The 26,780-nt window shown below is 53.3% G+C and overlaps 1 protein-coding gene across 1 annotated transcript in view; it reads right to left on the reverse strand.

The window, feature by feature from the left end:
* The window catches only part of Camta1 (calmodulin binding transcription activator 1), an 804,682-nt gene that overhangs the window by 85,966 nt on the left and 691,936 nt on the right, over nt 1-26,780 (reverse strand). The window contains exon 7 of the mRNA XM_051173965.1: nt 11,945-12,098. Within this exon, the coding sequence (XP_051029922.1) occupies nt 11,945-12,098 (154 nt within the window). The remainder of the gene's footprint in view (nt 1-11,944; nt 12,099-26,780) is intronic.

Genomic DNA, 26,780 nt, shown 5'->3' on the forward strand with positions numbered 1-26,780 from the left:
CTTCAGACAGCTCAGCCTTCCAAAGCCATTGCAGACCCCACAGGGGGACATTCACCTCAAGTTGCCTTTCCTTATCACATCTGTGGTGGGTTTTTAAAGAGAAGAAGCCAGGTCTGTGGCTGTGCTCTGGAGGGCATTTCTCCAGGCTGTCTTCCTTTTGGGCTCCTCCTGTCCCCATGGCCAGGTGATGGTCACCTTCCTTGCCCTTTACGCCAATGTCTTCTGATGTCCCCAGTGAGTTCCAGCTTCTGGTGGGTCAGAGATGATGAGACTAGGTGTCCTTTGCTGTGAGCGAGTCTCCCGTCTGCCCAGCCTGGGAGACGCCCTGTCCATTCCGAGCTCTATGGAATGCACCTGTACAGCAAGATGATGGCGTCTGTGGTCCATCCTGCTGCAGGTGGGGGAAGGGAGCACTGTCCTTGGGCTCCCTGTGTGTGGGAATGGAAAGCCCCACAGATCCAGGAGGCTGTAGGTCTTGCTAACTAAACCCATTTGGGTTTCTTCTTTCTGATCATCACGTCCCCAGGATATTTCCAGGAGCTGGAAAGTATGGCCCAGGCCAGGAGTTGCCACGCCTCACCACAACTGTAGCGTTTCCTTTTCAAATGATCCTCTGTCTAGAGTCTGTCACACAGGCTGAACGGCAGCAGGAGGGTCCTGGGCATGGACCAGGCCACTGGCCACTCCAGATTCATTTCACAGATGAGGAGACAGTCTCGGGGAGGGAAGGAGGGCAGCAAATATCATATCCAGGGACCAGAGGTACCATGGGACTCTCCTGCTCCCTGGAAATGTGTAACAGCCTATACCAGCTGCATGTCCCCTACACCGTACCAAGATATTGTGGGGCTGGTGTTTCAGGAATGATTCAAGGCTCCCACAGTGTTCGTGTGTGCCTGTGTGAGTATATGTGTATGTCTGTGTGAGTGTGTGCATGTCAGTGTGAGTGCGTGTATGTGTGTGTGAGTGTGCATATGTCTGTGTGAGTATATGTGTATGTCTGTGTGAGTGTGTGCATGTCAGTGTGAGTGCGTGTATGTGTGTGTATGTGTCTGTGTGTATGTGAGTGTGTATGTGTGAGAGTGTGTATGTCTGTGTGTATGACTGTGTATGTCTGTGTGTGTGAGTAAGTATGTGAGTAAGTATGTGTGTCCTTAAATGCCATCAAGATAGAACACATAACTCTGTCCTGACCCTAATCCAGCAAGGAGTTCAAGGCCAGGAAGGAGGCCTTGCACCAGAGCATCCATTATGGGAGCCTTGAGCAGGCGCGGGCTGCAAAGCTATGCTCTTTGGGAGCCCCCCCTTACTTGAATTTGGCTTTCTAGAGAGATGAGTATTCTCAGGGAGACCCCAGGGCTGGCTTCTAGTCACATGCCAGTCCTAGCCCATGCTTGGGTTGGGTGGACTTGTTAAGCCCCCCGGGGCTGGTGGCATCTTCCTGAATTTTTCACCATCTCCCTCCATTTTTCTCCACCCCCACCTCATCCTCTCTGCCTCTTTCTTTCTTCCTTATGTTGTGAAAGTTATAAAATGAAAACCCAGCGGAGGGTGACAGATTGCAAGCAGCGAATTTCTGGATGCTTAATGCAAATTACCTAGTGTCTTGGTATATCCAATATGCAGAATGTCTTCCTCCTCCGTCCGGGGGAGGGGGAGAAAAGCCCCCTCCTTCAAGGTGGGGAGCTGTTAGTACTGAATATCAAATACTATCAAGACGGCTTTTAACATGTCATGCTCGGCTTCTCGACACGTAATGAGTCAGTGGGAAAGGAGATTTCTACCGCAGAAGAAAAAGTGTTTGGAAAGGAAGGTTCATAAACGAACAGGGCACTTACCACTCACCACCCCTGCCCAAGGCCAACACCCTCTCAATGACAGCTACAAAAGGAAACTCAGGAAGCGCCCTCCGTCAGATGCAAGGTCACAGTGGGGTACAGAGAGGAAGAAAAAAGGAATGGCCAGGAAAATGGCGTGGCTGGCTCTGGGACACATCCCCGGCTCCTGGCCACTCTTTTATTCCCTCTGGCTCAGGAAGATGCATCAGCTAGAAAAATAATCTCAGGCAGAGGGACCCTTTCTTCAGGTCTCCGTACATGGCCCGGTCCAGGGGTAGCAGAGAACCTGAGTCTCCAGGAAGGCAGGGACAGGGAATGTGAGAGAGAGGAAGTCAAGCAGGCATGGAGCAGGTAAACTGGCCCCAGTATAGGTTTTCTCAGGACAGGGACAGCAGGGAGACCACACTGACCTACAGGAAGCAGATGCTGGGACCTTAAAGGGCTCCATCCTGTGGCTTCCTGCTGAGTGTTCTAGGGGCCCTGTGCTGCCTGCTGAGAGGCTGTGAGGACCTGTGGTCAGAGACGCAGCTGGGGGTAGCTGTCAGAGAAACCCATTGCCTTACCCCGTGGCTGACCTGGCCTGCCAGCATGCTCTCCCTAATCAGAACTGGGACACAGCAGCTTCGACCACTATGGATAAATGAAACCAACTAGGGCACAGGGCTGTGCTCAGAGAGGCAGGCAGCTGCCATGGGACGGTGAGTGTGACGGGAGGAAAGGGTTGGTGAAGGCGGGGGACGTTATCTTATCATGGGCTACTGCCAGCCAAGGGCATGCTAGGTATAGCAGCCCCATCCATGGACCTCCAGAGGAAAGGGAGGCATGGACGCCTCCGCCAAAACCCATTTTCCCCTCTGGTGACTGAATGGTGTCCCCCACAGCTACACATGGGAACCCCCAACAAATCTATAAGCACCATTAATCGGTGAGGTCGTAAGACTTGGTGCCGTAGGCAGACGCACCACAAGTGTTTGCATGCAGAGAGAAGCCATGTGAGGTCATAATAAGACAGCGGCCAAAGGCAGAGCACAGCCAGAAAGGGGCCTCACCAGAAGCCAACCTCAAAGTCACCTTGACCTTGGCCTTCCGGTCTCCAGAACTGGGGACAGCAGGTTTCCACTGTGTACGCACCCAAGTGGCGCTCACACCCAAGTCAGTGGCGCTTACGGAAGGGGCTGGGGGAGCAGGGGGAGCGTGTTGTGGTTCACAGCTGCAAGGGAGGATGGACGGTGCTGGGACTCAGCCAGAGGGAGGCCAGTGATTCCAGTCACGGCCGCCCTGCCGGAAGCCTGGGTGTGGTGTGGCTGCGGCTCCTTGCTTATGTCCCCTGAAGAGTTTTTCCGCCTCAGCTCTCATCTACGGATCTCATCTGCGAATGGATGTCATGACACTTCCCCTGATTATGTGGCAGAGGGACAGTTGCTTCTGCTGTGATAATTCACTCTAGGGAGACCCTGGGAGGGGACAGGACAGGGGAGGAAGGAGAGGCCCTTCAGCCCTGGTGGCCCTTCGTTTCTGCCTGACAGGGCAGGCGTGTCAGCTCCCATCACAGCAATGGCGTGTGTGCACCAGGGAGAATCTGCGTTGGTCCTTTTTCTTCCCCAGGAAGAGATCCTTGGCACTGTGGCAAAGAGGTGACAAATGGCAGTGTCTTCGTCCCAGGGGCTGTTGGGTCGCCCCCTTCCTCCTCTTCTGTCTGAGTTCATCTGTACCCAGAATCTGCCACACGAGAGAGAGAGAGAGAGAGAGAGAGAGAGAGAGAGAGAGAGAGAGAGAGAGAGAGAGAGACCTGTGGCAAGGGTGGCCATTTGTTTAACTTGTCATCCAAACCAGGTCACCTTGGACACAGAAAAGGCAGTCATTTATTCAAGTATAAACCGGGACACTGACAGGCATGGGGTCACCCTACTTCCTAGCCACGTGACAGAACCAGCTGGAGAGGGAGTCCATTGCTGTGCCTAAGCCTCCAGTGAACGAGAGCCGTTTGGAATTCTTGGAGTTGTTGATGCTGGAAGGCTGTCACCATAGCAACAAGGTCAATGGGAAATGGCAGCCGTGCGTAGGCTTAATTCTCGCTGTATCCTTGTTGACAGGAATAAAGGCCCTGCTTCTGATTTCTTGGTTCAACTAGATGAAGTTTTCATTAGATTTAACGTCTCATATCCAGACACCCACGTGCTATCGAGCTTTCCATCTCAGCACTCTGCCTGAATTCCGTTGGTGCCCAGGACAGTCTCCCACAAGTCTCATTTTGAGAGGCACCGCTGTGGCTGAGAGGGTTGGGGTGGCATGCATGCCGGCTGTGTGCAAGGATCCTCTGGCTGCAGAGTCTCAGCTGAGCTTGACGGCTGGTTCCTGCTGTTCAGATGTGGGGTGTTGGGACCCCCATTTTTACTGGAGGCCTGGACTTCATGCCATGTCATGCTTCCCCAAGAAAAAGTCAGCTGTGGAGTGGAGAACTTACTCTGGCCATATTCCTTCAGATGGTGGTGAGGGGTCAGGACTCCTAGATGGGGAAATCTGGACGACATGGAGACAGCATGCCCTTGGCTTCTGAATTTGACCTCTAGGTACACCTTAAAGGCCCAGGATGACTGAAGAGTGGCCTGGGCTGAGGAAGTCTGCCTCCAGTGGCTTAGACTCCTCTCCCACTTACTGGCAATGTTGGTAGCTCCATTTGGCAGGGTGCTGAGTCTCTATTGGTACTGTGACTTCAGTCACCAGCCCTTCCAGCCCTCCAGGAATGAGCCAACCAGGGAAGGTGCAGGTGTACATATCTGGGTGTCCAGTCCTTCTGGGCCACTTGAAATTAGGGGCAGGAGACTCCTTCCAGATATCCAGATGGCTGCCTTCCTTCAGGGGAAGCCCCCCCCTCTTTTTTTTTTTTTTTGGTTTGTTTTTTTGGTTTGTTTTTTGAGATAGGTTTTCCCTGTGTAGCCCAGGCTGTCCTGGAACTCACTCTGTAGACCAGACTGGTCTTGAACTCACAGAGATACCTCTGCCTTTGGAGTGCTGGGATTAAAAGTGTGCACCACCACTGCCCAGCAGGAAGCCCCCTCTTAACTCTCAATTTTGTGCTCCAGAGATCTTGATTTTGAAAGGAGATTTCAAATCTGGGGAGCTCGAGAGCGCCACGTCTCTCTGGACCTCTCCTCTGGTGAGCTGGTTTCCCAGTCAGAATCAGACCCTGATGGTCAGGCCCATCTGGTAAGTACTGGCCACAAAAGCTGGCTGAGCTTGTGAGAAGACAGTTGGGGTACAAGTTACCCAGGGAGCCCTGAGGGACAAACAGCTAGGGACAGGCAGGAAATCAGAAGCATTTTCCTGCTGGGGGACACTGGCTCAATAGAGAGTAGCCTGAGGGGACCTGCCTAAGGAACCTGACCCTGTGCCAGGCCTGAAGATGGCCGTGGTGTGGTAGGGTGAAGCGTTCCCAAGAGTATGGCCAGGCAGAGCAGGGCTCAGCCCATCTGAGGTTCCAGGGACAACACAGTGAGTGCCCAGGCCCCTTGGGACTATTTGCTTCCCCAGCCTCCCAGGGCCTGCAGTTACAGCAGAGCACAAGGCTCGTGCTCCTAAGGACAGAGCTGCTGTTCTTGGCCCTGGGGACAAAGATGGTCTTCCTTGTATTCATAGGACCCATACTCAGGGCTTTTCTGGAATTCCAGTCAACAAGTGTTCTAGAAAGACCCCACTGGGTTATCTGGGCCAGGCGGCACAGGGCTGAAGTTCAAGAGGCTTGGGAGGCTGAGGTATGAGACCACAAGTTCAAGGCTGGCCTGGGACACTTAGTGAAATCCTGTCCCCAAACGGGAAATGGAAAGGGATTTAGCACTGCAGTTCAGGCTTTGTGTTTGCCTAGCATGGGTGAGGCCCGGGGTTTGTTCCCCAGCCCCATGCCTTCCAAAGGATCACATCTCGTGCTGGCACCAAGACCCAAACTGCAAGCCCAGAAAATGCCCCGAGTGGCAGTTCTTAACTCAGAGTCCGGGGAGACACGTTGGCTCCGGGACACCAGGTCTCCATCCCCAGGACCTCTTGGTAAATCTCCAACCCAGCCTCCCTGGCATCCCAGGAGGCCCAAGGGTGAGGGTGCTGGCCCAGCTCTTGAGGCAAGAGCCCTGGGTTAGCCTCTAGAAAATACAGGCCTGAAATCCCAGCACAAGAATTGTGCGTAAAACACCAGCGCCCTGCAGCTGGTTTCCCCTGAGGGAATCAGAACAAAGCAGGACAGCACCCCAGAGCCTGCCTTCCGAGACCTGCCGGGTGCTTCAGGGACCACCACCTGCTCACAGCAGCCTGGGCACTCAAGCTCACACCTGACATATGGGTCCCTCACTCCTACCCCAGAAATCTTCCTCCACTGCAGGGACACTGTTCCTAGCAACAGTCCATCTGAGGCCGATCCCCGGCTCTCTGCTCTTCTCATGGCTACAACCACAGGCAGCCATGAAGTGCTTTGCCACTTCCAAGGTCAGCTACCCTTCCCTCCCCAGGCCCTGCCAGACAATCCGGGTAGGAAGGCTAGGCACATCCTGGAGGCGCTCTACTACTACTGGCCACCAGGTGGCGCTAACTGACTAGGAACAGGCCCAGAAGGGCCAGAAAAGGAGCCTTTGTTGATTTTACTTCTTGATACCCCATAATCACCAGGACTACAATCTAAGCAAAAAGGCAAAACAAATATATGACCCCCCCTTACCAAATCTGTTTTTGTTTGAAAAATCACGAGGAAACAAGATCCTTTGAACATATATCCCGAGGCTCAGGGGTTGGCACCAGCGAGTTTCCCTGGAATAGGTAGGGAGAGAGAGCCTTGGGGACTGGGGATCAGGTGGCAGAGAAGCTGGGTGAGGAAGTCCCAGGGAAGGCAGGTGCCTGTGAACACTGCTCTGTCTCTTTGCCTCTGAAGCCTGGTTTCACCACGTGAGGTCCCTGTCTATGCTGGCTGCCCTGGGTGCAGCAAAGGACTGAAGCCTTTTCCAGTGAAGTCCTCAAGGCACCTGAGGACTGCTGGGAGCAATAACAGCACCCTCGAACTCTGCTCACTACGGCTGGCACCCTTTGTTTATAGTGGGCTTCACCCCACAGTCAGCATAGACTTATTCCACCCTCGCCGCGGTCTCTACCTCATACACAGTATGGCTTCTCCACTAATCACTTGACATCCGTGATGTCATTCCAGGGCCACAGGGACCTGCAGAGGCAAGGCCCATCATCATCCCTTCCCAGCAAAGAGAGCAAGGCTTCCCAGAAAGCTCGGGTGTCTTGGCCAAGTCTGGGAAAGGGGAAGCTGTCTCCGTACAGATCAACACTTCCATGATTGCATTCCTGCCTCCACCCTCTAATGGAGATCCCTTCACATGGCTTCCCCTTGTCATCACGGCCACCCAAAGCCACAGGGCCACTTCCCAGGTGTGCGTCCTGTGGCTGGTGTACCAGAGTACCCTCCGCCTTGTCTCCTGGGCCAGGAGGTGGGGTTGTTTCCGGAGAAGGTTTAAGAGGTGTGGCGTCAGGAACCCAAGTCATCCCCTTACTGGGCTCGGGTGTGTGTCCAAGGTGTCGAGGGTGCTGTATGCATGTGTGCAAGTGCGCATGGCATTATGGGACATGCAGGAGCATTGGGGACATGAGGTGGCTGCTGTCTCAGGCTAGGCTGTCTTTCCAGGCATCTTTCCCATTGGCCTTCCTTTTGTAGCAGAAGACACCTGCCACGGCCATCTATGGACATAGAGTGACATGTGGGGTCCCCAGGAGACAGTTGGGCAGAACCAAAGTTGGGCTGGCTGCAGGCTGGAACCATCTAATGCTCTCTGGAATAGTGGAGGCCTGTAGAAAGCTCAGGCCTCACTTGTCTTTGCAAGGCCATCTGGCCATCCAGGGTGCTCCAAAAGGAGTCTAAAGGCTAGGAGAGCCAGGCACGGCTCTGCTCAGGGAAGGGTTGGGGCCCTGTAAAAACTCTTGCCCATCACTCTGGCTGCTACAGCTCCACAGACTGCTAGCTGGGGAGAGGTTGGCATGCTCTTCCCGGATGGGCAGCCAGGAAGTGAGACAGGGCGAAAAGCCATGGCTGCCCTATGGGAACCAGTTTTATCTGGCTCCTCATTGGGTCACAGAAGCTGAGAGTGAAAAATTTGGGTCACGGTTGTGGTGGCTTTGGGCCACTGAACAAATTTCCCAGCAAGCTGGAAAGACCAAGAGCCAAAGCCTTGTCAAAAGCATCCCTCAGAACAGCTGTAAGGGAGTAGACCACAGGACTTCCAGGATGTGACAGACTTATGCAGATGAGCTCCATTCTCTCCCACCCCAGACAGGACCCCAGACAGTCATCCCAGACTTTGGCCTGAGATGAGCAGCTCTGCATACCGTAAGCCAGCAAAGCTGAAGCCCACAGGGCACTCAGGCATGCTTCGCACCCAGAAACCCATTTTCCCAAATGTGCCCAGCAAAACGCCATCCTGCTGCAGATGCCTGTCCAACCAGGGGTGATTATAGCGCGAAAATTCATTTCTCCTTCTTTTGTTGATTGGGATGCAAGTGTGGTGGCGAGGGCTGCAGCAGCCACTTAAGACATACAAAAGTGAGAAGCACCCTATAAATGGAAGATCCACCAGCTGGAAGGAGCCACAGTGGCTAACTCCCGTTACTGGGGACTGCCATGTCAACTCTGGACTGTGAAATTTGTAAGGGCGAGGGAGAGAGAGTATTTTTTTTAAAGCCCCTGTTATTTGGCAAGGAGGGATTACAAAAGCCAGGAAGACTCTTTGAAAGCCTGTTGGGAATTCAATCAGACATCTTAATTTTCCCTCTGTGTTTACTCTCTATGTGTGGACTCTTAAGACTGCAGGTGAAGGGAAGGCCCCTTAGTCCGAAGAATCAGATGCACAAGGAACCCCTCTCCTCTCTTGAGACAGGAGAGGCAGGGACTGTGTACGGACGGAGGCCTTATAATAACCACGGATCAGTGTCATGTTCTGATTAAGCCGTTGACAACTCTGATGGGCAGAGGGATGGGGAAACATCGGGGCATCAAACAGGGAAGTCTTTGAAGGAATGTGATTTATGAAGCTAATGTGCTTGGCTCCAGCATTCACGGCATGCCTTGTTCTGGAACCCATCTGATGGTTTCTTGGCTCTCAGCACACAGCGCTTTCCCCGAACACTGCTGGCTGGCACCTGTGTGCTGCCCAAGTCTGATCAGCAGCTAGGCACTTATGGGGCTGGGTTTCCACGTGTCAGTCCCCAGGCAGAGCCTGCCTATGTAGCAGAGTCCAGGTCAGGCCTGCACAGCGCCTTGAGTGCTGTGACCTCTTGGTCTCCTTCTCCAGGTTTTATATAACTTCCTTGATTCACCACGGGCTCTGAAGCAATGCTCACCATTTCTTCCAGTTAAACCTCAGAAGCCAAATCAAGTCTTCTTTTTGCCCCTTGGAGTTTAGGAGCCTGCGCCTCCCGCCTGGCCTGGAAGCGGCACCCTTGCAGAAGGTGTCAGGGAGCATGGCACTGTTGGCTTCACGTAGAGCCGTGTGCATTTGGTGATGAAGCCCTAGGCAGAGACCCTGAGCATAAGATTCTGCTTGGCAGATATGGCTTTCCATGTAGCATGTTCCAGGTGTGTGTCTGGCACACACAGGCTCTGACACTTCTGCCAGGACCTGGTCTTCTGCTCCGGGTGCCTGGCTGGAGTCTTTCGTGCACAAACAGGCCCTAGTTTGCCAATGGCACATGGCTTGAAGAAAAAATAGGACTGTTCCAGAGGGGAGGAAGCAATGTGCCCCTGCTGCCCGGGCTTTGGAGCGAGGAGCCCAACAACTAAGTGTCAGGAAGGACAGGGGATGTCTGGGAGAGGGACACAGACCTCAAAAGCATGGCTGACCACCTGCCCAGAGGGCTGAGCCCCAGAGTGACTGGTAGCCTCTGACTCCTGACCTTATATCATCTGCTGGCTGGAGATGGGACAGGAGATAGAGTTTTAGGAAGCTGATCCACGTCTTCTCCAGTTGCTGGCTCTCTGAAAAAAGCGGTGCTAATTCCCAGCTCTGCTCGTTGGTGGCTGGCTGTGAATGACAGACTGCCAGAACCAAATTCTAGTTTCAAGGTGGCCATAGAACAGGACAGTGGTTAGTCACCTGAGTCCCAGCTCCGGCGCCTTCCACTGTCTGGCCTGACGCATCAGAGTATGCCCTGGGCAGAGTTCCTGCCCAGCTAATCCAAGGCATTGCCTAGGAGAAGGGGCAAATGGGCCCGAGGGCCCCATATGGGGCTGAGTAGGACCCCTATTGGTATTTGTTGACACCCCTTGTGCCCTGCTGGGCCCTGAATGAGAAGTAGGATCCCCCTTGGAAGCAGGGAACCTAAGAGCTGGACCCAAGATGGGAGGGCGCATTTAGGCAGCGTTAGATCCCAGAGCCTGGATAGTGGAGGTGTGGTCTGTTGTTGCAGACACTGGACCAAAGCCAGCACAGTTGCTTTCTGCTTACACCCCAAAGCCTTTCTGAGCACTAGCCATCTGCCAGGGCACCCCATGATTCCTCCCTCTGCAGAATTAGGAAGAGGTGGTGTGGTCCCTCTGGGTTTATTTGTGTCTGATGCTCCCCTGGAGTGGGGGTTTGGAGGAGACCAGGGGGCCGTAGGGGATATGGGCTGAGCCTATGGGGAGGGGCTGAATATAGGCCGAGTTTGGGAACCCAATGAAGTAGGGAGAGGCCAGATAGAGGAAAGAAAGGCATGAAGGCCACAAGGTGGAGGCCCACGGTGGAGGCACTGTCTGCCATAACAGGAGAGCTGCAGGCCAGGGCAGACACAGTTGGAGTCGCAGCCAAGGATGAATCCTGAGCCCTGAAGGCCCCTGGAACTATCCCTGTGGTACCAGAGACAACACAGCTGAGCTCAGGACATCAGGGTACGCTCTCTGGGTCTTCCTCCAATACATGACATTTTGTCCCTAGGGACCCTCTCCAGGTCTGAGGCTGATGATACACTGGGGTCTTGGACTTTCAAGACAGGTGGGGCATGGCAACCACCCCCAGCTTAAGCTCGTAACCCACAGGCAAGGATATTTTAACGGCTTCCCTGTTGTGCCCAACAACATTAGCTCCCCCCTGGCCAGCTCAGAATGGTCCTGCTTCTGAGAGACCCCCCCCCCAGCCCATTTTCCACTTTTGCAGCTCCTGTTGGTGACCGAGAGGACAATCCGCACCCTCACAAGCTGTGGGGTCCTGCCCAGCACTGGGCAGCCTCATGGTTTCCTTTGTCTGTCTGAGCCCAGCTGGGAGGGGCAGGAGGGGCGGAGGCAACTTCAAAAACAAGGATCCTGCCTTCCTGGCCCCTCGGCCATCTGCCTCAGTGACTCACACCTGACAGATGCTACCCAAAGCTCAGCTTTGCTGATGAAATGAAATCAACTCAATCACTTGCCACCCAGGCTGGGCACCGTGGCAGCCCAGGGCCCAGCTGCCTGCCGCCATGTCCAGAGCCAGCTCGGGCAGCCAAGGGTAGGAAGGGGCCAGCTCTACCAGCCTAGTCTTCGGTTCCCGGCCTTGTCCCCCCGCCTCGGTCTCTTACCCTGCTCCTATGTGTGGTAGACACACTCTTGATCTCTCCCAGACTTCTCTGTTTGTGTCTCTGAGTCTTATCTTCTCCACCTGTCATATGAGTCTAGGTACACGCATGTCTGAGGGGTGCATGTGTATGGAGTCACAGGGCAACTTGGGATTGTGTCTTCAGATGTCTCCCACCTTTTTGTTGAAGGCAGGGTCTCTCCCCGGCTTGGAACTTCACGAGGTAGGCTAGGCTAGCTGGCTGGAGAGCTCCCAGGGACCCGTTTGTCACCCCACCGCCTCTGCTGTGCCTGGCTTTTTACACGAGTGCCAGGGATCTGGGTTCTGGCTCTGATGCTTGCAAGGTGGCACACCACAGGTTAAGGGTTTGTGCCTTGATTGCAGCGTGGAAGCTTATAGGATTAAGTGACTGTAGGCACAGGGCGGGGGATGTTGTTAACGCTAAATTCAAAGTGTCAGCACGTCTGAACAAACCGGGGCTCCATGCTGGGTCCTGCAGGCCCACCTGGGTAAGCAATGCTAGCTGGAGCACAGGGAGGTACTCACACATGGGCTTCAGCTGCCCGATGAGCTCCTCCTTGGTCCACTTCGCCCACTCCTTCTTGTCAGTGTTGATGGAGCAGAGGATGGGCCCACAGGGCTTGCCGCAGTCCTCGATGGCCGGTACATTCAGATAGTGTACCAGGACGATGTCGGGGTTCTGTGGGAAGAGCAGACACTGGCTCTATGAGGGCGTAACAGGTGTAGATCATACCCACACTGCCTGCCTGGCACCGGCATTTCACCCTAGCAGCAGGTGATGGCATTTGAGACCATGCTAGGCACCTGCGGGGTGCCAGCACCTTCCCTGGCCTCCATCCACCATGTGCCGTTAAGCGCCCGTCTTCACTGGGATACCTGGGGAAGGCTGCGGCTCTCCAGGCTCTCGGGGGAGGCCAAGTCACTCCTGATGGGAACCTCAGACCTGTGCAGTGGCTGAGGCGCATGTAGCCAAGGACCTCAACAGTGAGATGGACCTGTGCCCCCCGAGGACATCAAGATCCCAGGCCAGCAGCTGTCCTGCGTTTCTCACCCTCGCTGCTTAATGAGCATTTCTGGGTCACAATCGCTGAGGTCGCTAATGTAGGCGCTCAAGGGAAAAGCAGCTACTAGGGCTTCAGATCTGCGTCCCCAGTCCCCTGCAGCCTGGGACCCGGACCCTGCACAAACAGCACATAGCACTTGCCACACTGGGGACCTGAGACACTTTTTCAATCACTTTAGAGTTTCAGAATGGAAAGGACTGCTGTCCCGAAGACTTCAAGGACATTCGTTTCCAGAGGGTTCTATTTAAAGGGCCATCCTTCCCCATCAGATTCAGTCCAGGCACACAGGCACGCCCTTTTTGACACCAGTAGCTCTGGTGGTGACACCATGGGCTTTTCTGAGTCGCTTTGTAGCAGTGACCCCAAGGCCTTCAGGCAGCCTTCTCCCAGACTCTTGAAGGAGAGGCTGTTTATTTGATCACACCAGGCCTGACAAACGAGTTAAGGGCCACCATGGTGGGTCAGGCGTGGTGTTGCACACCTGTGATGTCAGTACTGGGCAGGACGTGAAGCAGGAGGGTCAGGTTCAAGGTCAGAGCAAGTTCAAGGCCAGCCTGGGCTACAAAGGACTATGTCGCAAGCAAACAACCCCCAGCCAACTCGACAACCCAAGCCGATCACTCCTCTCAAGGAGTGTTCCTGGACGAACTCGCTCAACCCTTCTACCCCGACCGGAAGTGTCTCTTAAGCCACACACCCTTTGCATCCTTCTCAGGAAAACAGCAAACACCAAAGAAAACTCTGGAAAGCCACACAGTAGACCTTCTCTGTGTGCTCTGCAGCCCTTACTCTCCGTTTTCCCCAAATTCAAGTCCCAGGAGTGGACGAGGTCCCCAGCAGGGGGAGGCCGAGTCCCTGCCTGCTGTTTGGGTTACACTCAGAGCAAGAGTAATACATGAAAATATGAATCAATCAACTCATTAATAAATAAAGACTCAAGACTATACCATGACCAGTGTGAGAAAGAAAACTGGCATAATTTAAAAAGATTTCCAATAAGGGTTGAAACATTTTTTTTTTTTTTCCCTGCCAATGCTCAGTTAACCAGGAAATTAAATCAACATGAACAGGAGCCCCCTTGCTAATGGCAGCTTTTCTGGATTGTGGAAATCACGCTCCTTAATAATAAGGATAATCCCTGCCACTGTGGGCCGATCCGTTCTTTTTAGAGTACTTCCACAGTCATTATCTCATTTGGTGTCCATGAAAGCCAGGGAGGCGGGCCGGGCAGGGCAGGCCACCCTCCCTCTGGAGAGGGGACCTCTGTGAAGTTGCTTGCCCAGAGCTCTGCCTGGCGAGGGACCCACCTGGGCTGGAAGCCAGAACTCTGACTTCAAACTCAGGTCCTGCCAAGACATCTGGTGGTTGCCTTCTGCTTTATTCTTGCAACGTGCCTGACAGGGGGGTGGGCTGTGTGGGTCTGCCATGCCTGCTGATTGGCTGGGGTGGCCGAAGGGATGCATACAGGGCCACTCTCTGGAATTCTAGCCCTGCTCGCCCTGAAGCCAGAACCTGACTGAGGGTTCTTGCTGGAGCCTGGGTCTGGCTAGGCAGCAGGCTTGCTGCTGAGCAAGAAAGGAAAGATAAGAGGAAGGGTCAAAGGTCAGCAGAGGCCAGCTGGCCACCTGGGGCTTCCTCTGATCTCTTCCTTGGAAGGAGCTTGGCTCTGCTAGAGGGAGCTGGAATGCCAAATGCCTGAGAGATGAAAACTGTGGCTTCTGTCCTGTCCCTACAGCCTGCTGAGCATAGTCTGGGCACCTGAGGCAGCCTGTGCATGATCCAGGGGAGACACAGTCTATGTCTTGTGAAGCTTGTGGACCCTGGCCTGCATCCTGGAGTTCCTGCACTCAGGCATCTGGAAAGTCCCCTGAGATTTGCCTGCTGCCCATTGTGCAGCCAGCCTCCACCTAGTTCTAGGTCCCGGATGTCCTCCTTCTCCAGGACTTCCTAGTCCCTTACTGCTCAGTTTCCCAAGGACTGAACAACTGACAAGTTGATTGGTTGTTCTCATGTCTGGGTGTGGGGCTCTTCTCAGTACAAGGCCCTGGGATACTATAATGTCCTGGCAATAACAGACTCATTTCAAGTTTGGAGAAATGGAAACAGGTCAAATTATGACTCTGACTTTTCCTCTTTCCAGACTTGAGGTCTGCTGAAGTCAGGCCTAGGAAGGGTAGGAAGCAATTCTGAATGTAGACACTAACATGCAAAGGTAATTATTTTATATCTATCTATCTATCTATCTATCTATCTATCTATCTATCTATCTATCTATCTGTCTATCTATCATCTATCTATCTATCCATCTATCATATACCTATCTAATCTATCATCTTCATCCATCTTCTATCATCTATCTATCTATCTATCTATCTACCTATCTATCTATCTATCCATCCATCATCCATCCATCCATCCCTCTTTGAATCAGTGTTTCACACGATAGCCCAGGCTGGCTCACTATATGTTGGCCTCAGAGTCACAGCAACCTTTCTACCTCAGCCTCACAGGGCTGACTCACAGGCATGAGTCGCTATGCTCGCCACTAAGCCTGGGTTTTCACTCTGAGTTGTATCCACTCTACTTCATTCATTCACAGAACCACAACTTGAGGGTTCTAGATCAACTCCCTTCTGGTAGCATGCCTGCCCTCTGGTCTTTTGTCAAACTTTCTGTATTGTTTTGATGCAATTAACAGGGAGCCCAACCCCCCAGTGGCCAAGGAGCTTGGCTTGGATTTGAAAGGGGGAGAGGCTGGAGATCTGGGTCCCAGATTCCACCCCAGGGAGCATTAAGTTCCCACTTCCTGTCTTGGGCCAGTTTTAAGACATAGAGTATTTGCAGTGTTTTTTTATTTTTTGTTTTGTTTTTGTTTTTGTTTTTTTTTTTTAATTTGGGGGCATACACCTCTTCTTGGCAATGCTGTGGCTTTGTTCATTAGCCATACACATTATGGGATGGTCTTGGCAGAACAGTATATTCTGCTTAGCGTTCCAATGCGTCAGTTTCATGGGAAGCTCATTTCAATGTCAGAGCAGCCCACTGCTCTGGACAGCTGCGATGTGGGCTGGGGTGGAGGGGCAGCTCTGGGATTTCCATGAAGCTAGAGGCTGCTCCTTAACGTGAAGGTGACTTTGATGCTGAGCCCGAATGTCCTGGAATTCTGGTAGGGTTTTGAACACCGGCGTGGGAGGATTCCTATGGTGAGGTCTATGACACTGCTGGGAAGCTAAGCCAGGGAGCCAAGTCAGTCAGAGGTTCTCAGGTCTCCCGGAAAGAGTCACAGACTTGAACGTCCTACCCTGACTCTTGGTACTTGTAGCATCGCAACTGTGAATGCAAGCTGCGTGTGTCTCTCTCGGTGGGGCTGAGGGTAGGAACCCTGCTTGGCCTCTGGACTAACCAAGCAGCATATGGATGGCCCAAAGTCCTGATAGTCTCAGTGGCCAGCAAAACCTAACCAAGCCCAAACAAAGCCTGAAGTCCTTCCTGAAGGGTGAGCAGCGTTCAGTGTTCAGCAGACGGGTACTTGTGGGAAAGTTCCGGATCCCACCGGCAGCCCATGCCTGTCCCCAACTTCACAGGGTCACAGACTCCCTGTGGTAGGTGGGGGGACATGGTGCTGGGTCTTTGGTTCTGTCTCTGTCCTCCATCCTCACTCCCTCCTCTGTGACCTTATCCACCCTCCCAAGCATCCCCAGGCCCTGTCCAGCCTCACTCTGTTCACTGCAGCCCGCCTGCCTGCTAGCCTGCCTGCACCTCCATTCATGGCCTCACAAACACGTGCAGTTTCTGGTGGCCAAAGCACACTGCCACACTGGCTCCTATCAGGCTGTACTCAGTGAAGGGCGGCATCACCGCGTCCCCACCCTCATCCAAAAGAGCAGCCCCTCCCCCTCCCCCTCTGCTCCCCCTCCCCCTCTGCTCCCCCTCCCCCTCCCCCTCCCCCTCCCCCACACCCTCTGTCACTGTCAACTGTGCCAGCTTCCTTGCAGCCGCCCAACCCTTCCACTTGGTCCCTAAGCCTGCAAGTCTGGAGTCCAAACCTGTGGGGAGGAAGCCCCTCCTCCTCCTCCTGGGTCTCCCCAGGTGCTCTCTTCCTTGTTCCTCAAACCGTTCTTCTAGCGCCATCAGCTGTGATCTACTGACTTTATGATGGCCCCTGCCTGACCCTGAGGACAAGACACACACGCACACACACGCACGCACACACACACACACACACACATGTTCACACACTCACACACTCACACACACTCACATGCACACACACTCAATCACACTCACATACACATGTTCACACACTCACATACACACTCACATACACATGTTCACACACACTCACACACTCACATGCACACACACACACACAATCACACACACATACGCATGTTCACACACACACTCACACACTCTCACACACGTTCACACAAACTCACACACACTCACTCACTCACACATGTTCACACACTCACACACTCACACACACCCACACACATGTTCACACACTCACACACTCACTCTCACACACACTCACACACACACTCACACACACTCACACACTCACACACATACACATGTTCACACACTCACACACTCACATACACACTCACACACACGTTCACACACTCACATACACACTCACTCACACATGTTCACACACTCACACACTCACACACACTCACACACACATGCACACACACTCACACACTCAGTCACACACACACTCACACACACTCACATACACTCACATACACTCACACACACACTCACACACACACTCACACACACATTCTCACATACTCACACACATACCCTTACACACACACCCTCACACTCACTCACTCACACACACACACACACACACACTCTTTGGTGCAGCAGCAGGCTCAGTGTATTTCTCTGCAGCCACCTCTTGTCTTCGCTCCCCAGCATGCTGCTCACCCCCTACCTGCCCATGCTGCTGTTGCAGGCTGAAGTGTACTGTACCTCAAGAAAGCACGTGGCCCTAACCAGGATGTCTTTACCACACCCCTCCCCCAAGCCCGGCGGTGTATGTGAAGAAGTGGGGGTTACTAGAGCAGGAGCTGGTGGATGACTCCAAGAAAACAGCAAGGACCCAGCATGCATGAACTCACAGGCTATGGCCCCATGCACAGCACCTGCACACGCTCAGGTCAGACAAAATCCCAGGACAGACAACGGGCGTGGACACTGGCTCTCACCCCTAATCGAGAAGTCATTTGCAATTGATACTTGCTGGGAAGGAGCTGTCAGTGTCCAGCATGTCCAGGAGGAGGCCTTTTACTCAGAGTTGCTGCCTGCCCCCCTCCCCCCATCCCCTCACTCCCTGAGCCCCTTTTCTGGTATGCCTGACTTCCCTGATTGGCCTCCTACCCAGCAGAGGCTGCTTGCATTCGCTTTCTGCTCACTGATGAGCTCCACGGTTCTTCCCCAAGGTTCTTATGGCCCTTGCTGTGGCCAGTGTCACCCCTCCTCCTGAGATGAGGGCTCCCATGTAAATAGCTGATAGGGATGCTGTGGGCAAAGTGGGTTGGAGGAGATGGGGATAGTGCTGCTGTGAGCGAAGAAGCATCCACGGCTCCACCCTCATGGAGCTGTGTGTTGTTCATGGCCCAGGCCAGCAGTGCAGGGGGGGGGTGCCCGCCAGCAACTCCTGTAACTCATGGTAACATGAAGAGGCTCTGCCACACACCTCCAGCTATGTATGTTCCATCATGCCGGCAGCTGGCGAGGGACACCAGCCCAGGGCACTGGAAGGGACCAGCTGGCTTTTTTTCTTCTTCTTCTTCTGATAGATCCTCACCAGCTTCCCTTACAAAGTCCTAGCAAGGGAGGTCAGCTCATAGCCAAACGTGGGCCTGGAGGGCTGGCCCTCAGGCCAGATGTGTGGGAAAAGGTGGTACTGAGTGGAAGAGCAAAGGGGGGGGGCATCCAATGTGGGGACAGCCAAGGGTTGAGCAGAGACTTGGGGCGGTAAGCTGCTCAGCCCTTTGAGGCCCCTCATCTAATCCCGAAGCAAGCGTTTTCTGAGGGGTGAAGGGTGGGATTCAGGGCCCCACATGGCTCACATGCTGATCTTCCCAGTCATAGTTCTCACTCTATCAGAGCAGGGAGGGCAGTTCAACAGACTCCCCCTCCCTGGGAGGGAGGGAAGTAGTCATCTTCCTGCCATCAGTGCTCACACTGAGAGCCTCTGCTGGTTAAAAGTGCTCAGTCCTCGGCCCAGGGTGTCTGGGGTGAGTTACTGGTGCAGGAGTGAGCTAGTCACCAAAGATTCACCACAAGGGACCAAAATCACCACTTGGCCACTTCCAGTGTGAACTGGGTGCCAGGTAGGCTCCTGTTTCCTGGGCCCATCCCTTCTGCCTCTGTGAGGGAGGAGGCTCACAGCCAGCACCCTTTGTGTAGAGCAAGTGGGACATGTAGGCAAGGAGTGGTTAAAAATGCACAAAGCGGTCGGTTTTGATAAAGAAAAATGCAGCTGCAACATCTGTTTGACTCTTGTTTGCAGCTTCATCAACGCTAAGTGGTCAATAAATCAGGGTGGCGTGGCGCTCCGTTTCTTCTGAGGCTCCGTCATTAATCTCGTGCCAGTTCTCATGAAAAATGAAGGGGAGCGGCTGTGTGATAGTGAAAATGCATACGTTACCCGGAAAGTCATAATAGCGTGTAATAGTGCCACACACCTCCCTGCTTGCCGTGGGGGGTTTGAGGGGAGAACCCGAGAGGCAATGGCTGCAGGGGAGGGGGTGGAGCGAGTAAATCAGCATTGTTTGTGCCAAGAGCCCGTCCTGTGAGCCCATCTGTCATATTAGTGCTGTTTATGCAGATCTAGACGACCCCGAGAGCCTGATCTGAAGAGGCACAGCTTTCTGGACCTGTGTGCTTAACAAGCAACCAGGATGGGAGCCCTTAAAACGAGAGTGTGGAGCTGGCGGATGGAAGGACCGGGCTTATTGGGAAATGGATAGATGGCAGCCGCGGGCAGCTCTGGGATGGGGGTGTCACCAGGCTGCATGGTAGGGACAAGCGCTTCTGCCCCTGCTCCCCTGCTTCTGCCCCTGCTCCCCTGCTGTAGCTGCCCCTGGCAGCCTCTGTGCTTGGAGTAAAGGGAAGGAGTGGGTCTGATGGTCCGGAGGAAGGGAAGCCGGCTCTCCTAGCATCCAGCGCGGTGGTCCTGCCTGTGTCCCCCAGGGAAGCCTGCTCATAGGCAGGATAGAGTTCAAGCAGGCCACATGGCTAGAGCTGGGAGGACAGAAGAAAAACCCTAGAACGCCACCTTCTGAGACGGGCCAGGGATGCCGCACCAGTCGCTTAGGTCCCCTAGGGTCCGCCAGTCCCTGGAGGATGCAGGCTCCTGTTTCATTTCTTGCTTCCCCTGTCACAAGAGCCAGAAGGGACCTTCTCATGCTTCAAGGCATATGACTGCCACATCCCATGGCCCTCTCTGGGTAGCTGCTGGCTCCCGGGGGGTGGGGGGTGGCAGGAATGTGCTGCCCTTCCCTCACTGGGAGGGACTGAACTGTGCTGTGACCCCGCCCAAATGCGGAGGGACGGGAATGTGCTGTGATCCCCTCCCCATGCCGAGGGACGGGACTGTGCTTCCCCCCCCCAACGAAAGCAATGCCTCTGTTTCCAGAGATGGCTTCTGAAGACAGCGCTGTGCCAGCCTTGAGCCTTCAAGCCTCAGCTTGCCTGGTTTAGTCCTCCAAGTATCAGGGGTGCTGAGCAGACACAGGATGGAGAGTATGTGTGAAGAAGGACAGAGAGTTCAGCCTACCCTTAATAGATGCCTCGTCTCCTCCCCTCCACTCTGCCAGGGCTCCTCGAGACCGGATAGATGGTGAGCGAGAGGCCTTAGTGCCCAGGGTCTCACTACCACAGCCCAGGAGCAAAATCAGATGCCAGAGGCCCAGCTGGGGGCCCCAGGGGCTGAGAAGAGTGGCACCCAGACCAGCCCAGGAGCTCAGGACAGGGCTAGGTCTCAGGTGTCTGTATGTCAGCATCAAGTACCTCCCGTGGTCAGAGCGCGGTCTGTGTCAGGCCGGGAGATCCCAGAAGGCGATGCGGGAACTGTAACTTCGTGTGGGGGGCACATATTGGGAAGGAGGGAGAGAGTAGGATCTGGAAGGGGGTCTGGTACCCCTGGGAACAGCAGGACTCTGTGATCAACTGCCCTTCCTGGGATTCAGGTTCCAGCCACATCATGTACCGGGTCCAGGACCATCATTGCAACAAGAGGAACAGGTTTCCTGGCCAGTGCCCTGCAGGGTTCCGGGAGCTGGCCAGTATGGGAGGTGCCCTTAGTTGGAGGCCAGCTGCCCCGTGAGCTCCCCACCCTGTCTCAGGGCTGCTCTCATTAAGTGAGCACATGCTAAGGCAGGAGCTGGGCCGGCAGCCCTTCCTGCTTTCGAGGGAGGCTGGGAGACTTAATTAGTTAATGTGGGTAAAGTGGCCTGAAGATGGAAAACCCTGGGTAATTGCTGAACGCTGCTGCTGTTGTTATTACACAATTACCAGAATTTTCCAGTCACGGGAATCTAGTTAAACAATTCCCACCTGGTGTGGGGTTCTGGGATCCATGCCGGCTGAGGGTCTGGCTGACTCTGACTCCCTGGTTGTAAGGTAATGGAGGAGAGGCACACGGATGTGGAGCACCCAGGCTTGTGTGGGTCCTGGCACCCCAGGGGCAGTGTGTCTCTGTTCTAGAACAGACAAGACTGTACATGCAAAAGGGAGAATCCTGCCTGTGTGGATTCCCCCTCTCCCAAAGTTCTAGAAAGTTCTACTCACTCTCCCAGGAGACCGAAATATCCAGATTCATGCTGCTAGGGAGAATTTCCTGCCCCACAGCTAGCCCTGGCTGTCTGGAGACACACTCCAGAGGGACAGGTGGGGAGGTTCACAGCAGCTCCATCAGGCTGCAGCTTATTAAAATCCTGGGTGACCAGGGAGGAGTAGTCCAATCATATTTCTGTGCTTGCAACGGCACTAAACCGTTACAGGTACCAGAGCTTGTGGGGGATAGTTTTGGTGGGAAGAGTGCCAGACAGGGAAGACAAGGCAAGGCAGCGGCTGGGAGAGTGAATGAATTTGCTCATGCATGGCCAGAGCTAGGGGACCTCAGCTGTTCACAGAAGCCCCTGGCCGAAGATTGCTGCTGGGACCAGAAGAGCACAGGCAGGGATGACATGGAGCCTAGGAAGGGACCACGGAAGGGTGCCTTTGCTAGGGATGTTGGTCTGCAAAGGTGAGGAGTGCTCTGCCCTTGAGAAGGCGAGGGCAGTCCCTGGGAAATGGAGGTAAGATTTCCTCTATTCACAAAGAAGTGTGATCCCCATTTATTTATTCGTTTGCTTATTTATTTATTGTTTTATCTTGTGGGTCCAAGAGGAGACAAGAAAGTAGCAGAGTGCTTTGTCCCCTCATAGTCCCAGAACTAAGATTAAAGGTGTCCCTGCACGCTGGAGTTTTAGGAGGCCATTTGAACACAAAAGGCCTTAACAGTGTGTGTGTGTGTGTGTGTGTGTGTGTGTGTGTGTGTGTGTGTGTGTGGTGGGTGGTGACACACAGGACTCATTGTAATGAAGGAAATAATGGCTAAAACACATCATTAGTTCCTGGATGCCTTTCCCCCAGGAAGTGTTAGCAGGAACTCAGGCTATATCTGGATTGTCTCCCTTTGGACTCTGCCAAGGAGGCGACCATGATGTTCTGTGTCCCAAAGGGCTGGAAGTGTCAGACAGTGTTCAGTGTCTGAACATTCATTTTTCAGTTGCTAGGGGATGTAGGCAGCTTGTGCCCTGTGGTTGATGGAGTCTGGGCTTGGACTGAGTTTCTGGTTTGTGTCCTCTTTGCCTCCAGTCCTCACTTTGAACTAAGCTTTGATTTATTGGAGATCATCGTGAGAGTACCTCCAGCAAGCCCAGGGATAAGAACCCACGGTTCTCTGTGGGGAGCCTATGAAGTCCTAAAGTGAGGAGTCCCTCCCAGGGTGTGCAATGCTGGCCAAGCTGAGCCCGGGGGGTGGGGGCAAGGCAGTCTCCCAGGCCTGCAGTCCCTGCTGCTCTGACATTTTCCCAGCCTAGGAGTGATCTCACCAGCCTCAAGGGAGGCCCCCCTGTTACTGCCTTTGCTCATGACCACCCTTATCTTCCCTGCATCTCCATCTCTCCTTGCTCATGGGACTACACACCAACTCAAAACCACGAACACAGTCAGTCAAGCGATTGCCACTCAAGCTTGGGGATCTAAATTCAAGCCCCAGAACCCATTTTTTAAAGCCATGGGGTAGAGAGATAGCACGGTGGTTAAGAACTTTAGCTGCTCTTGCAGAGGACACTGGGACACTGGTTTAGTTCCTAGCAAACACATGGCACTCATAAGCACCTGTAACCCCAGGTCCAGGGGTTCTGACTTCCACAGGCACCAGTGATGCACATAGCACACACATATACATGCCAGCAAAACGCTCATACACATGAAATAAATAAACACTTAAAAAGCAAGGTATGGTGTATGAGGATGTAAGGAGCCAGCATCAGACCCAGAACTAGCATTTCAAACTGGCGACTCCTGATATACCAGGCCTCCTAAAACAATGTCAATTTGTTTCAAGATATTGCTACAAAGTGTCACTAAGATCTTACAGGACCTCTATCTGGAGTAAAGTCAAACATTCAGGTACTGCCTATTCTGTGAGTTAATATGTGAAGGCTGAGCCTGCTTTATAAAGCTCTTGGCAAACACTGAGGAGGTACAGTCATCTCCAAGACGTGAGATGTGCAAGGAATTGCAGGATACTAAAAAAGGGACCATTTTTTAAAAATTTAATTAATTAATTAATTTTCCCCAGCCTGATCACAGTTTCCCCTTCCTCCCTTTTCTCCTCCCAGTTCCTTCCTCTAATCTCCTCCTTTTCCTTTCTCTTCAGAAATGGGCAGATTTCTGGTGGGGGAATGTTCTTCTGCATATATGATTCTCTTATTGGTTGATGAATAAAACACTGGCCAATAGAGGCAGGAAGATAGGCAGGGCTAGGAGATGAGGAGAATTCTGGGAAAAGTAGGCAGAGAGAAAATTGAGGAGACACCATGTGGAGACCGGGAAGGTAGGATGCATCAGGCATTCTCTGGTAAGATAAGGCCATGTAGAAATACATAGATTAGTAGTTATAGATTCATAATTAAGACAGAGCTAGCCAATAAGAAGCCCTAGCCACTGGCCAACAGTTTTATAATTAACATAAGTCTTTGTGTGCTTATTTGGGGCTGAAGCGGTTGTGGGACCTGGCGGGACAAGAAACTCCAGCTATAGACTTCCCTTGTATACCAGCCAGTCACAGGATATCAAGTTGCAGTGTGACTAGGCACCTCCTCTTCTATTAAGGCTGTGTGAGGCAGTCCAGTAGGAGGAAAGGGTCCCAAAAGCAGACAACAGAATCTGAGACGGCCCTGGCTCCTTCTGCTAGGAGTCTTACAAACAGCAAGCCACACAACTGTAACAAACTGTAACATAAAGTGCAGAGACTCTTTGTCAGTCCCAAGCAAACTCTTTGGTTGGCCATTCAGTCTCTGTGAGCCCGTATGAGCCCCCTCCCCGGGCATCACCTTTTCCATGTTCACAACCTCCCTGGAAGCAATGGCTGCACCTCCATGCTTTCAAAACTTCAAACTGTCCACTCAAATGACATTCAGAGAAGGGCTGGCTTCCTGGCCAGTCTCTCCCTTTGTGATCTTAACCTTGCAAACAGGCCTCCTCGTGGGAAATCCTTTGCTGGAAAGGGAACTTCATTTTAATTCTTCAGAGTCCCTGTCTCCTACCCAGAGTCTCCAGAAGGAGGGGAAGGTGTTTGAAGTGGAGGAGTCTGGGAGGTTGGGGCTTGCACCACCCTTCCTGCTCTGGGATCTCCGGGGGGACACGGTCCTGGTAAAGACACCAACCCCAATTCTCCCCTGGCTGATGGGCAGGCTGGCTGCCCAGCCCTTGGAGAAGTTATGGGATTTTTATGCTCTGGCAACCATGACAGTGTGATCCCAGCAGGGGTTTTAGAGGGAATCATGGTGAAATTGGGCTGTATTTTTTTTTTTTTTGTTGTTGTTTGTTTCTTTTTAGTGTGAAGATGAAGTATCATCATTGAAGTCATTGTGGTCCTGAACAGTTTATGTCCCGAAAGGGTGGCTGGAGTTTAACAAAGCCACTATAGGGCAGGGTTCGGATTAGAAAATACAGTTTTTCTTTTTGTTATTTTCTTCTTAAACACCTCTTTATCTTTATCCTTTATCCCGTGGTTCCTGTAGCTCACTGATAACCCATAAGCCTCCTCAAGTAATAATGTTGGAGCTGCTCCCCTCTGCAGAGGGCACGGGGCACTCCTCCCTCAGAGCTGAGCCCTGCAGGGGATGCCAACCTGTCCTTCCTCTCCACTTGCCAGTGGGGTTTCATGTCGAGGATACCAACAAGGATCAAGACAGTACATTTAACCTGGAATGGTGGAGATGCCTATAATCCCACTACTGAGGAGGTGGAGTTTGAAGGGTTGGAAGTTCAAGGCCAAGGGGGACCCTGTCAGAAAATAAAACTGGAAGGAGATGGAACTCGATCTCAGAGTGTTTGCCTGGCATACACGAGGCTGTGGGTTCAATCTATAGTACTTCAGGAAGAGGAGGAAACCTAAGGGTGGGAGTCACCCACCTCCATTCCTGTCTCCTCAAGCTAGTGGCCGATGCCAACACTGCAGGCAGCAACAAGCTGAGTCCCCAAGCCCAGCACTGCCTCAAAATGCCATTCCTCATCTGGGCTCTGAGGACAAAGATGGGGAGGTGTGTGTAGCATGCTGGGAGCTGACGCCCCCCCCCCCATTCCAAAGGGACGGTTTCTTCAGTTGCTCCAAGCATCTCTTGAGCACTGCTCAGAAAGACCAGCTTGGGGCAGCACAGAGTCACAGAGCCACCCTTAGGTCTGATTCTAGACCCTCACCTCCTAGGTGCTGCTGCTGCTGCTAACGCCTGCAAAGCTGTTTGAGGAACAGAAGCAGTGATGGGGGAGGAAATACCATCCTCTGTTCCGGTGGCCACTCACCACCTGACCTCTCACCCCGCCTGACCTCTCACCCCGCCTGACCTCTCACCCCGCCTGACCTCTCACCCCGCCTGACCTCTCACCCCGCCTGACCTCTCACCCCGCCTGACCTCTCACCCCGCCTGACCTCTCACCCCAGCCTGACCTCTCACCCCGCCTGACCTCTCACCCCGCCTGACCTCTCACCCCAGCCTGACCTCTCACCCCGCCTGACCTCTCACCCCGCCTGACCTCTCACCCTGCCTGACCTCACTGCCTTGTCTCTGGGTCCCGGCCAGGCTCTCTGTCTTAGATCACCCTGTCTGACTGTGAGCGCCACCTTCCATGACTCAGCTCTGGTGCTGATATTCAGAAACCCCTGGTTTCTTGTGAACACAACCCCAGTCCTGACACAAAATGTCTCCATGATCCATGCCGTTCACAAATCACACACTTAGCAAGCACATTTCTTACATCCTCAGCTCTGATACTGGGGCCACTCAATCTGCTCTCAGGCCACCTGCCCTTCCCACCGTGTCTCAAGGTCTAGGATTCCACTACATCCCACCTACTCATGAAATACCAGCTCCGTCACCATACCACCCTTGCATTTTCCCTCGTCTTCCAACCAAAGAGGATGTCATCTCCCCAAGACCTTAAACTCAAGGTTGGGTAGCCCAGCCTGCTCTCCTGCATCTGGGCTGGGCCCCACATCCCACCTCTAGAGCCAAGGCTTCCTGAGAATCTAAGCCAGAAGGAACTTCACCCGAGTCTGTAGGTAATGAGTGTTGCTTCAATGACGAGAGGGTGGAACATATCAGCCTTGAGGCTAGTGAATGGATGGGTTCAGCATGGACCCAACACTGGAGGCCTTTGTGATGGTGCTGGGCATTGGTTTCGCAGGAAAGCAAGTGCATGTCCCAGTGGGTAGCTTACATTCTGGCTATACGACCTTCCCTCTTTACTCTGACATTGTGGATGCAGAGCAAAGGGTGCTGCAGGACCACTCCGGACACTTCTGCAACTGGGCATGCTGGGATTGCTTTCAGGCGGTTTCTCTGACCTGTCATGCGCCAGGCACTGCCCCAACTTTCTACTAAAGGGTGGCAGCTGATATTCTTTTCAGGGCCTGAAAAATCTCTTGGTAGAGTTCGGTGGTCATCCCCAACCGGACCCGCACATGCTTGCATGCACACACACACACACACACCCTC

Source organism: Phodopus roborovskii, unplaced genomic scaffold (genome assembly GCF_943737965.1).
Source record: "Phodopus roborovskii unplaced genomic scaffold, PHOROB, whole genome shotgun sequence".
Lineage (NCBI taxonomy): Eukaryota > Metazoa > Chordata > Mammalia > Rodentia > Cricetidae > Phodopus > Phodopus roborovskii.